This window comes from Heptranchias perlo, chromosome 3, assembly GCF_035084215.1.
Source record: "Heptranchias perlo isolate sHepPer1 chromosome 3, sHepPer1.hap1, whole genome shotgun sequence".
In the NCBI taxonomy this organism is placed as follows: Eukaryota; Metazoa; Chordata; class Chondrichthyes; order Hexanchiformes; family Hexanchidae; genus Heptranchias; species Heptranchias perlo.
In genome coordinates, this window is record NC_090327.1 from 90,922,313 (window position 1) to 90,935,204 (window position 12,892).

Here is a 12,892-nt window from a genome sequence, read left to right on the forward strand (position 1 = left end):
AACCTACCATATCAAACAAATTAGTGATCAAGTTTTAAGAAATGAATTGATCATAAATATTTAGTTATCATAAACTGAGAAAGGCAATACAAAACCAACTCCTCTTTATTACTAAGTAGAACATTATCTTCTAAACAGTACAAGAATTGTTATAATTCTATTTTTATCTTTTTGAAACATACTTATTAAGAAAATAATGGAAGAACTGTTTTATATATGCTGGTGTATATGCAGAACTATACATTTTTTTAATTAAGATATTTGCCAAGATATCAAAACTAAGCATTTTCCTCCATAACTAAATTGTGCAATTTAAACCATCCTCAAAAGCACTAAGAATTTGTTTATCAATTAAAATAGTTATGCAAAAACATATCAAAATATAAAAGAAAAGCTTGTGAAAAGACCTTTCAAATGTTATTTTGATGGAATGTCCTGGTTCAGCTTCAATCACCCACTCACAATTCTGGGAGTCTTTATAATATCCAGGCCAGCCTGGTGACAGGATTACTCCATTAGGAGAAGAAAAATGGCCACCACAAGGTGCTAAAAGAAGGGAATAGATTCAGACCTTAACGTAATCATACCAATCTAAAGACTAGGCAAAGGTGTACTGCAGTATTAAATATAAGATAGCCATTACTGAAAAATAAGTAAAAAGTTGATCAAAGAACATCAAAATTACAAGAGTGGAAACAGTTTGTACATGTCATTAATTCTATTCAGAATGCATATTGGTATAATAACAGAAATAAATCATATGAATGTGACAATATTGCAAAATATCCAATTCATATCACTCAATCAGAACATGTGACATAATGTTTTGTATCTATTAGAGCTATGTTACCACAATGAGAATTAGAGAGTTTTTAGGAACATAGATACAGGAGTAGGCCAATCAGCCCCTCGAGCCTGTTCCGCCATCCAATTTGATCATGGCTGATCTGTACCTCAACTCCATTTATCCATCTTTGCTCCAAATCCCGTGATAACCTTGTAAAACATAAATCTATTGATCTCAGTCTTGAAAATCGTAATTCACCCAGTATCCATAGTTTTTTGTGGGAGCGAGTTCAGATTTCCACTATCCTTTGTGCGAAAAAGTGCTTCCTGATATCGCGTCTAAATGGCCTACCTCTAATTTTAAGATTATGTCCTCTTGTTCTGGATTCCCCACTAGAGGAAATAGTTTCTCCATATCTGCCCTATTGAATCCCTTTACCATTTTAAACACCTCGATTAGATCACCCCACAGACTTCTAAAATCAAGGGAATACAAGCCAAATTTATGCAACCTGGCCCCATAATTTAACCCTTTAACCCCTGGTATCATTCCGGTGAATCTGCACTGTACCCCTTCCAAGCCCAATATTATCTTTCCTGAGGTTCAGTGCCCAAAACTGAATGTAGTACTCTAGATGGGGTCTGACCAAGGCTCTGTACATTTGAAGCATCATTTCCTCACTTTTGAATTCCAACCCCCTTAAGATAAAGGCCAACATTCCATTAGCTTTTATGATTACTTTTTGTACCTGTGCTCCAGCTTTTAGTGATTTCTGTGCATGGACCCCTAAATCCTTTTGCTCCTTCACAGCCCCTAGTCCCACACCATTAAGGAAATATTCTGATTTGTCTTTCTCAAATCCAAAGTGGATGTTCTCGCACTTTCCTATATTGCACTCCATCTGCTATAGTTTTGCCCACTCGCTTAGTCCACTTTGTCTTTTTGTAATTTCCTCCTCCCATCTACACAACTCACTGTTTCTCCAAACTTAGCGTGCCTCCAAACTCTCTATTCCTTCATCCAAATCATTAACACATATGGCAAAAAGCTGAGGCACCAATACAGATCCCTGGAGAACACCACTTGTCACATTTTATTGCATCATCCGCATGGCGATGTGTGTTTTATCAAAACCTCTGGAAATACCTTCACATTTAGGAATGGGGCCACTCCACATGACCTTTCCATCTTTTAATACACAAGTTATAGTTTCTGTCCCTTGGGTTTTGATGAATCCTTCTTCACAGAGAACAGATACTGAGTTTCCCAACTGAAAGTTGTCACCAAAGCGTCGACCATTAATGGGAATGCCGGGATCGGGGCACTCATTGTGTCCAAATGCTATAAAGAAAAAAAGAGGGAAATAATGGTTAAACTTTCATGTTGACATTTGGAATTAAAGTCACTCTATTTTGCAAGTATTTTGCCATACAGTCAGCGTTAACTAATCACTTCCCATGGAATTTCAGGGCCTATATTATAATGGAACAAGGGGAGGAGGAGCACTGGGGGGAGAGGGAGACGAGGGCAAAGGAGGAGTGGAGGAGGAGGAGGAGGAAGAGGGAAAAGAGGAAGAAGTAGAACTTGCATTTACATAGCATCTTTAATGTAGAACATTATCCCATTGCAGTTCACAAAGATGTAAGGGAAAAAATGGATACCGAGCCAAAGAAGGAGATATTAGGAGGGGTGGTCAAAAGCTTGGTCAAAAGCTTGGTCAAAGAGGTGGTTTTTACAGATGGTCTTATGGGAGAAGGAGGATTTGGAGAAGATATGGGGTCAGAAGCTTGCCTTGAAGTTGAATAGGGTGCTGAGGTTATGAATCGTCTGGTTCAACCTGAGAGTGATGGGAGGGGGATGGAATTGGGGGATGGAGTTTGTGGCGGAGGCCGAAAATAATGGCTTCAGACTTCCCAATATTTAGCTGGAGCACATTGCAGCTCATTTAAGACAGATGTCAGACAGGCAATCCTAAAGCAAGGAGACACTGGAGGAGTCAAGAGAAGTGGTAGAGCAGTAGAGTTGGGTGTTATCGGCGTACATGTACAAACTGACTGATGTCGCCAAGGGCCAGCATATAGTCGAGGAAGAGAAGGGGGTCAAGGATGGAGGTGACGGTGTGGATGTGATAAGGGAAGCCGTTGGTTGAGATCCTCCGGCTCCAATCAAATAGGTAAATCATATACTCATCATTGAATCCATCAATGCTAGTTTCCTTCCAAAAAAAAGGTTAAAATTGAACATTTTAATTAATTAATTCTGTATTTGAAGATAATATAGCTGATAAGTGTCAGCTTGACTCATTTGGTAGTACTCTCACAGAAGCTTGTAGGTTCAAGCCTCACTCCAGAATTTGAGCACACATTCTGAGTTGACACTCCAAAGTATTGTTGGAAGTGCCAGATTTTGGATAGGACATTAAACTAAAGCCACATCTGTCTTTTCCACTCATTCAGGTTCAATGTTAAATATCCCCTGGCACTATTTGAAGAAGAACAGAAGAATTCTCGTGGTGTACTCAACCAATACCACCAACAGATTAACTTGTTATTCATCTCAAAGCTGTCGGTGGGACCTTGCTGTGTTTCCCTCCAACCACTGCATTTCAAAGTAACTCTTTTTACATGCTACATAAATGCAAGCCTTTTCTTTCTATCACACTGATGCTGGTGTCCTCCATAGCTTATTTCACTTTCACCTGCAACATTCAGCAATTATGCATACCTCACATTCTTAAAATAAAGGGATTAAAAATACATACAGATGATGGAAATCTGAATGCTGGAACTACACAGCAATTCAGGCAGCTCTAAAAGGGAAAAGATAGTTTAACATTTCAGATGACGCCCCTCAGCAGAATGTTCTGATGAAGGGTTCTACCCAAAATATTATTTTTTTTAATCAATTGATGCAAACTGACCTGCTTTCATCTAATAAAATAAAGCCAGTAACACATCATTATTGGCAGAATAATGTCTACTTACCACAAATATGAATAAAATTAGCCCCAATTGTAAAACTATTTGTCTGATATTAAGCATCAAAATATGTGCCAGATTATATTAAACAATTGTTTTGCATCAGACTAGTTGCCACCTTATCCTCTTTATTTTTACTGTACAAAATGTCTACATCATGATCATTGTTGCAAAGAACTGATTAGAATATGATTTCTGCTCTGACAGTATCTATAACAAGACAAGTTACCACACATTCACTTAAATCAAACAAAACAATACAGAACAAGAGAGACATTAAGGAGAAAAAGCCTTTGGCGACACTATTGGCATTAAACATAAGTCAACTTGACGAATGAGGGAGTTAATATAATTTTAAGGAATGCAATAATACCACTGACAACCTTTTAGTGATACTTTCCACCACAACCAACCGCCTCAAAAAGACAATGAACTTTGAACGTCAATTATTACTTATGTCTTGTTTACAAGAGTATCAGGGCTCACTTTAAAGTGCCACTTACTCTCCTGGTTGTGTGTAATCTTGGGTTGCTCAAGAACCAACTGAATGCAGCTGTAATAGCGTAAAGATAAGCACAGTCACACTTACACAAACTGAAGCTTACAGGATGTAACCCAAAAAAAACAATGGTAGGAAGACAGGTACATTATATACTACACATTTCATTGGGGTAGCATCCAACTGTCCACCAACACCCACTTTTTTCTTAAGATTCTTAAGGTGAAGCTAGATAAATACATGAGGGAGAAAGAAATAGAAGGATATGTTTATACGGTATGATGAAATAAATAGAATGGGAAGAGGCTCGTGTGGAGCACACACACCAACATAGGCCGGTTGGGCCGAATGATCTGTTTCTGCACTGTAAATTCAATGTAATTCTATATAAAGTCAACTGAGCTGCCATTGCTGATTCGCTCATCCCTTCATAACTAATGATGGTGGCTAGGAAGAAACTCATATTATATATGCATACAATATATACTTTTTTGCAAGTAGCTTCTTAAATGGATAAAACTTTTTGAATTAGCCACATTTATCATAACATATTATTCCAAACTTATGCAGACATTAACCAAGACGCCAAATTATGATTCTTCTGGTATTTCTAATGACGTCAATAATAGTTTCTAATCCAAGTTGCAGTTTTAAGGGTTTATTGATTAATAAATGTGGTCCCCTCAATAATCAAACACAAAAGATTAGAAAGGTAAACATACTACTGTATGTGATGTTAAATCCTCGTCCGGACATGGAGTGGTCAGCCTGAAATTCCAGACGTAAAATGTGACTATTGCTGGTGAGATGCGAAGGAACTTCTGATCCACTGAATGTTCCCAACAGAGGCGAATCGACTGATTCGCCATCTTTAACGGCAAGGAAGTCAAACTGAGATTCCAGGTCAAAATCATTGAAAGAAAGATGAATTCGACTCCCACGGACTGCAATAATTAGCCAGATACAGTTCATATTGTTGCTATAGCCCTCAGGGTAGTCAGGTGACAGTACTGTTCCAACTGGTGCAGTGAAGTTAGACAAACAAGGAACTGTAATCATAAGATCAAACATGTTACATTTAGAAAAAAAAATACCAAATTTACATTCCTATAAAATTGGGAAGCATTCATTTAGAAGGGATCATTATCATATAAAGCACTTTCGAAAATGGCACCACACTCTATTTTAATGAATCATTGTGTGTCGATTAAAATAATTGTCGATTAGAATAAAACTGGTTATATTGTGTTCGGATAATGCTGCTAACTGGCATAGTGACTATCAAGTTGTCCTTGCAAAGCAAACTATAAAGCAAAAAGGAGCTGGGGAGGAAGTTAAAAAGCAGGACCTCAAAGGTGGTAAACTCTGGGCTACTCCCAGTGCCACGCACCAGTGAGTTTAGGAATAGTCGGGGAAGACAGGTATAGTGTGGCTGGAGCAATGATGTAGGAGGGAGTGCTTCAGATTCCTGGGGCATTGGGTCCAATTCTGGGGCAGGAGGGATCTGTTCAAGATGAACAGGTTGCACCTCAACAGAGCTGGGACCAATGTCCTCACAGGGAGATTAACTAGCGCTGTGGGGAGGGGTTAAACTAATTTGACAGGGGGATGGGCACCAGGATGAAATATTAGAGAGGAGAAACAAGGTGCACAGAGGACTGGGAGGGACAAGTAGCACTAGAGTAAAGAATAGTTCAGAAATAGGAGGGATCAGACAGGGGGCAAATGCGAGGCAATCCAAGATGAGTTTAGAGTGGATGTGCGTAAACGCATGTAGAATGGTAATTAAGGTTGGTGAGCTACAGGCTCAAGTCGCTACATGATATAGTGGCAATAACAGAGAACTGGCTCAAAGAAGGGGAGGATTGGATACTTAATACTCAGGAAAGATAGGGAAGGAAAGAAAGAAAGGGTGGGGGGTGGCAGTTTTGATCAAAGAAACTATTATAGCACTGGAAAGGGGTGATGTAGTTGAGGGGTCAAAAACAGAATCTATTTGATTAGAATTAGAGAGGAGTTGTTACGCTATTGGGAATACACTATAGGCCATCAAATAGTGGGAAAGAGATAGAGGATAAAATTTGCAGGCAAATTACAGAATAACGATAGAGTAGTGATAATGGGGGACTTCAATTGTCCCAATATAGACTTGGACAGTAACAGTGTCAAAGGCAAAGAGGGGGAGGAATTCCTGAAAAGTGTTCAAGAGAACTTTCTGGAACAGTGCGTTTCCAGCCCAACAAGGGAGGAAGCAGTGCTGGATCTAGTCCTGGGGAATGAAAGGGGGCAGGTGGAGCATGTTTCAGTGGGGGTGCATTTGGAGAACAGTGATCATAATATCATTAGGTCTAGAATAGTTACGGAAAAGGACAATGAGCAATCAAATGTGAAAATGCTTAACTGGAGGAGGGCAAACTTCAGTGAGTTAAAAAGGGATCTTGCCCCAGGTGGATTGGAATCAAAGATTGGTAGGCAAAACAGTAATTGAACAAAGGGAGGCCTTCATGGAGGCGTTAGTTCAGGTACAGAGTAGACACATCCCTATGAGGGGGAAACAAAGGGTATCCAAAGCTAGAGCTCCCTGGATAACTAAAGATATAGAGACTAAAATGAAACAGAAAAGGAGGCTTATGACGAATGAAAGGTTCATAATACAGTAGAGAACCAGACTGAATACAGAAAGTACAGAGGAGATCAAAAAAAGGGAATAAGAGGGACAAAGAGATAATATGAGAATAGATGAGCAGCTGTCATAAAAGGGAACCCCAAACTCTTTTATAAACATATAAATAGTAAAAGGTTAGTCAAAGGAAGGGTGGGACCGATTAGGGACATAAAAAAGGAAATCTTCTTGTGGAGGCAGAGGGCGTGGCTGAGGTACTAAATGAATACTTCGCATCCATCTTCACTAGGGAAGAGGATGCTGCCATTGTAGCAGTAATGCAGGAGGTAGTAGTGATATTGGATAGGATAAATATAGGTTAAGAGGAGGTACTTAAAAGATTGGCAGTACTCAAAGTAGAAACGTCACCTGGTCCAGATGGGATGCACCCTAGGTTACTGAGGGAAGTAAGGGTGGAAATTGCAGAGGCTCGGGCCACAATCTTCCAATCCTCCTTAGATATAGGGGTGGTGCCGGAGGACTGGAGGATTGCAAATATTACACCCCTGTTCAAAAAAGGGGAGAGGGATAAACCCGGCAATTACAGGCCAGTCAGCCTAACGTTGGTGGTGGGGAAACTTTGGAGACAATAATCCAGGACAAAATTAATTGACATTTGTATGGGCTAATAAATGAAAATCAGCAAGGATTTGTTGAAGGAAAATCATGTATGACCAACTTGATAGAGTTCTTTGATGAAGTTGATGAGGGTAGCACGGTTAATGTTGTGTTTATGGACTTTCAAAAGGCATTTGATAAAGTACCACTTAATAGACTTGTTAGCAAAATTAAAGCCCGTGGGATTAAAGGGACAGTGGCAGTATGGATAAAAAATTGGCTCGGGGACAGAAAGAAGAGAGTTGTGGTGAATGGTTGTTTTTCAGACTGGAGGGAATTATACAGTGGTGTTCCCCAGGGGTCAGAATTAGGACCACTGTTCTTTTTGATATATGTTAATGATCTGAACTTGGGTATAGAGGATATAATTTTTAAAGTTTGCAGATGAAATGAAACTCGGAAATGTAGAAAACAATGTGGAGGATAGTAACAGACTTCAGTAGGACATAGACAGACTTGTGAAATAGGCAGATACATGGCAGATGAAATTTAACGCAGGGAAGTGTGAAGTGATACATTTTGATAGGAAGAATGAGGAGAGGCAATATAAACTAAATGGTACAATTTTAAAGGGGGTGCATGAACAGAGACAACTGGGGGTGCTCATACACAAATCTTTGAAGGCGGCAGGACAAATTGAGAAGGCTGTTGAAAAAGCATATGGGATCTTGGGCTTTATTAATAGAGGCATAGAGTACAAAAGTAAGGCAGTTATGCTAAACCTTTATAAATCACTGGTTAGCCCTCAGCTGGAGTATTGTGTCCAATTCTGGGCACCACACTTTAGGAAGGATGTCAAGGTCTTAGAGAGGGTGCAGGAGAGATTTACTATAATGGTACCAGGGATGAGGGACTTCAGTTATGTGGAGAGGCTGGAGAAGCTGGGGTTGTTCTCCTTAGAAAAGAGAAAGTTAAAGGGAGATTTGATAAAGGTGTTCAAAATCATGAACAGTTTTGACAGAGTAAATAAGGAGGAACTGTTTTCAGTGGCAGAAGGGTTGGTAACCAGAGGACACAGATTTAAGGTGATCGGCGAAAGAATCAGAGGTGACATGAGGAAACATTATTTTACGCAGCGAGTTGTAATGATCTGGAATGCACTGCCTGAAAGGGTGGTGGAAGCAGGTTCAATAATAACTTTTAGAAGGGAATTAGATAAATAGTCAAAGAGCCGGCACAGGCACGGCGGGCCAAATGGCCTCCTCCTGCACCGTACCTGCTATGATATGATACCATGATAAAATTCAGCCCCTTGAAATACAACAGCAAGGTTAGTTTGGCTTGTTTTTCACATCTTCTTCCGTAAGCTAGAAATAGCTAATAGTATATAAATGGGATAATGCTGTCCCATGCAGCTTTATTATTAAACTACCATATTGAGTTCATTACGAAATTACTCATTTAGAAGCAGCAGAAACTGTCAAAAATAATCCAATCAATCTTAGGTTACTGCCTTTTCTATGCCAGTTAGTGTATATCTAACTTTAAGAGTAGCTACATTTGCAATCTGCAATTCTAAAAGGCTAAAAAGTCAATAGAGAATAATTTTCAGGTTTATATTTGGCAACCTATGTAGCCTTATTCAGGCATGTAGAAATCATAATACAAGATAAATTAGAAGCACTTGTCAATATTTTATATTAATTATTCTTAAATTCTGTATTTTAACAAATTCCAGTAGGTTTTAACGGACTGCATTTAATGTCAAACAGAGCAAACCACAATACAAAAAACAATATAGGTGCTTGGCTGTATTCTAAATTATCTTTTATTCACAAACATAATACAATAAAATGAGCATTAGACAGCATAAGTCATAAACAATTGAAATCCTCTGAAGTAGTTCTTCAATAGCAGTAAATATAAAGTCAGCTAAGATAATGCCTCCAGTCATGAGCCATGGATGAACTCAATGGTACAGCAGGTTGGAACAATGCCCTTTCACAACTGGGACCTGGGATTGTATCCAGCTCAGGCATATGGCAGCAACATTTCCTCTCTCTAATGGCTATTAAGGGTTTTAAGTTAAATTAGTTTGGACGGCTTACGGCAATTCAGAGTGGGCATGATTCCACAGTACAAATCTGCCTTCACAATTAAAGATTGGCACAAAACCATCCTTCTTACAGTATACCATTTAAAGTCTGACACATGCAAGCATTAGGGATAAGCATTTGGGTTAATTTGGTTTTTGATTTAAGATAGTGCAAAACTGGAACTTTGAAGTCTCAATCTAAATACAGAGGAATGCAAATCATTACAGCAATATGGGTTATAAAACAGTTTTAGTTGTACCCAGGAGCATTTGTAAAAATTAGCTTTGTTTTTACTTGAACAAGATGGATTTCATGCACAGGTAGAACTGCTGCAGTAAAATGGTTCCATCTGTAATTCAGCTGGGGTAGAATCAGATGGATACATCACTACCATGAGGCTTGCCTTCCCTTCCCTTGAAATGACAAAATTTGGCATGTCAATTAGCTACAATGTCACATCCACCTTCACCTCCCATTAGATTATATGGGGCCATCAAGCCCACATATTGCTTATGCTACAGATACACGGGTATAGTAATGTTGTGGTTATGTTACTGGGCTAGTAATCCAGGGGCATCGACTAATAATCCAGAGTGTGAGAGTTCAAATCCCACCATGGCAGTTTGAGCATATGGTTGTGTAAAATATCAGGAACTACGAAATTGGTATCAGTGATCATGAAGCCGATGGGTTGTCATAAAACCCAATTGGTTCACCAATGTCCTTTAGGGAAGGAAACCTGCTGTCCTTACCCAGTCTGGCCTATATGTGACTCTGGTCCCATACAAATGCGGTTGACTCTTGACTGAGGTGGCCTAGCACTTACGTAAGGTGGCCTTACCATCCTGGTCAATTAGGGATGGGCAATAAATGCTGGCCTTGCCAGTGATGCCCACATCCTGAGAATTAGTTTTTAAAAATGAATGAATGGCCATATAACTGTTTCATTACTAGACTACTAGCTGGGTCAGAATATCTCATACACAACATGCGGGACTGATTGTAGGAGCCGATATGACATCAGAAACTAGAATTGTTAAACCAAGATAATTTGGTGACTGGGTTTTCTCAACATGTTCATTTATCTTTCTTACACTGTCTGTGGAATGGATTTTCCTCTTTGTTGCCCTGGGGAAACAGGACAGGAAATCTGAGCTGTCTCCTCCTCTAACGGTGCAACGCACCTCAGTTATGCTGCTCCTGGCGGGTGAAAAATCAGCAGCATCAGAGGAAAATTCAAAAGAAGATCACTCTGGAAACTGCAGATTGAGCCAAAATTAATTTTCAGGAGAAAGCATTTTGGTTCATATTGCAATGGATCACGACAAAAATTAGTTGCATGACATAAACAGTAAAAGTGCCATACTCACAGATGCAAATTGGTACATTTGCTGACCACTGATTGTTGTCTTGACAAAGAAGGGATTTTTCTCCGATCAGTTCAAATCCAGATTGGCACTGAAATCTCAAAATGTTCCCATTGGAAAATCCATCGGTATCACGTATGCCATATAGTGGGGTCCCAGGGTCACCACAACTCTCCTCATCAATTTCTGTGAGAATAAAGTTTTTAAAAAATAGGCATTTTGGCAACTATGATTTCTAACTTCTTTCCTTTCCAAATTTTCTTTTTGTGAATTTTGTGCATTCATTTCATTTTCTTCCCTCAAGGGGTAATTTTAACTCCTGAACGGGAAGCCAGCTGGGTGAGTGAGTGGCCTACCTGGGAGCGGTAGCAGTGGATTAAAGTTGTTCCACTGAATTACATTTGTCCCTGTTATACAGGTGAATGTTAAACACAAACAATTCAATCATTTTGTGTGCTTAAACTTTGAAAATATATCCTTCAACAAGTCTGTTTTTAACTTTCTACTTTTCTCCTCTTACTTTAGAAAGCATGTGGAGTACCTTTCAGTGACTGTCCATTATTTAGTGAACATTGTCGTTCTTTAAGTATGAGTTTGGATAGTGAGTAGTAAAGATGTTGAGAGCAATTGTAGTACCTCTACTGGATTACATATTTTGGTTAACTCAGCACAGAACTGTTGATTCAATTTGGGACCTTCCCAGTCTGTGAAGCTCAGTTACACACTGTACAGAACAATTATTTGCTGATTAAACCTTGGTAGTTTATTTCTCAGTTTCTAGCAATATTCACAGCATAGTAGCTCGGATGATTACATTTATAATGTTGCGAATAGAATTTTACTTCTAAATAGTCCTATCACAGTATGTTGGCTTGTCTGAATTCTTCAGGGTGATTAAACAGATTTTCTTCTACCTGTGTTCTCGGCTGTACACATGGCGTGTTTATTGAGCAGAAGCTTCTGACTACAAATGTATGTCATTAAATAATTACAAAGAAATACATACATTATATTGTACTACAGATTGTAAGTCTGATGTACCACAATCACTGATGTAACTTAAATTGTTCATGGATCTCCGACTAATAGGGAAGCTGATCATTGTTATAGGGAGTATCTACTATATAGGTCAATGTGATAGAAAGTTTTATAAACTAAATCCCCTTTATAGTTCAGTCGTGCTTCACATGAGGACATCAGGTAGTAGAGACATATAAAAGTAAATTCACGATCCTATTCTCAGAAGTGAGAGGTGCACCTTTAGGGGCCGTGGGTTGGAAATGGGCTACACATTCTAATGCCGATTCCTTAACCCATGCTCCCTTTGAGCGAGGCTCCTCACTGGAAGCACAGAATTGGTAAATTTACCCTCCAAAGAAAACATTGTTTCACTGGTTTATTGCTTTACCAATCGCAAAAAAAGAAAATTAGTTAACATAGTATTTGTTCTTATTTCAGCACATTACCGCTAAAGTAGAATCAAACCTGCAGCTTCCCTATCTCTGCGCTAATCCAATTCTTGCCTCTTATGCAACACTGATTTTCATCGCTCCACCACTGGTGGCCGTGCCTTCAGCTGCCTGGGTCCTAAGCTCTGGAATTCCCTCCCTAAACCTCTCTGCCTCTCTCTCTTCCTTTCAGTCGCTCCTTAAAACCTACCTCTTTAACCAAGTTTTTGGTCGCCTGTCCTAACATCTCTATGTGGTTCGGTGTCAACTTTGGTTTAATAACAATCCTGTGAAGTGCCTTGGAACTTCTTACTATGTTAAAGGGGCTATATGAATGCAAGTTGCTTTTCTTCACATGTGTGTAGAGATGACGTTCTGGGAAGCTCAACAATTCGGACTCTAACAGAATAAAACACTCGAGGAATTGCACGCAACATTCTTGTTTGTAGATTTAATCATCCAGCCAATCTTTACTTTGTCTTGGCAAACTCAAGGAT

At 39.2% G+C, this 12,892-nt stretch overlaps 1 protein-coding gene across 1 annotated transcript in view; it reads right to left on the reverse strand.

Annotated features, from left to right (window-relative positions):
• The window catches only part of csmd3b (CUB and Sushi multiple domains 3b), a 1,733,930-nt gene that overhangs the window by 417,710 nt on the left and 1,303,328 nt on the right, over positions 1-12,892 (reverse strand). The window contains exons 13-16 of the mRNA XM_067976258.1: positions 10,951-11,133; positions 4,987-5,313; positions 1,934-2,128; positions 408-546 (exon numbers count right to left, since the gene is read on the reverse strand). Coding sequence (XP_067832359.1) covers positions 408-546; positions 1,934-2,128; positions 4,987-5,313; positions 10,951-11,133 — 844 coding nt within the window. The remainder of the gene's footprint in view (positions 1-407; positions 547-1,933; positions 2,129-4,986; positions 5,314-10,950; positions 11,134-12,892) is intronic.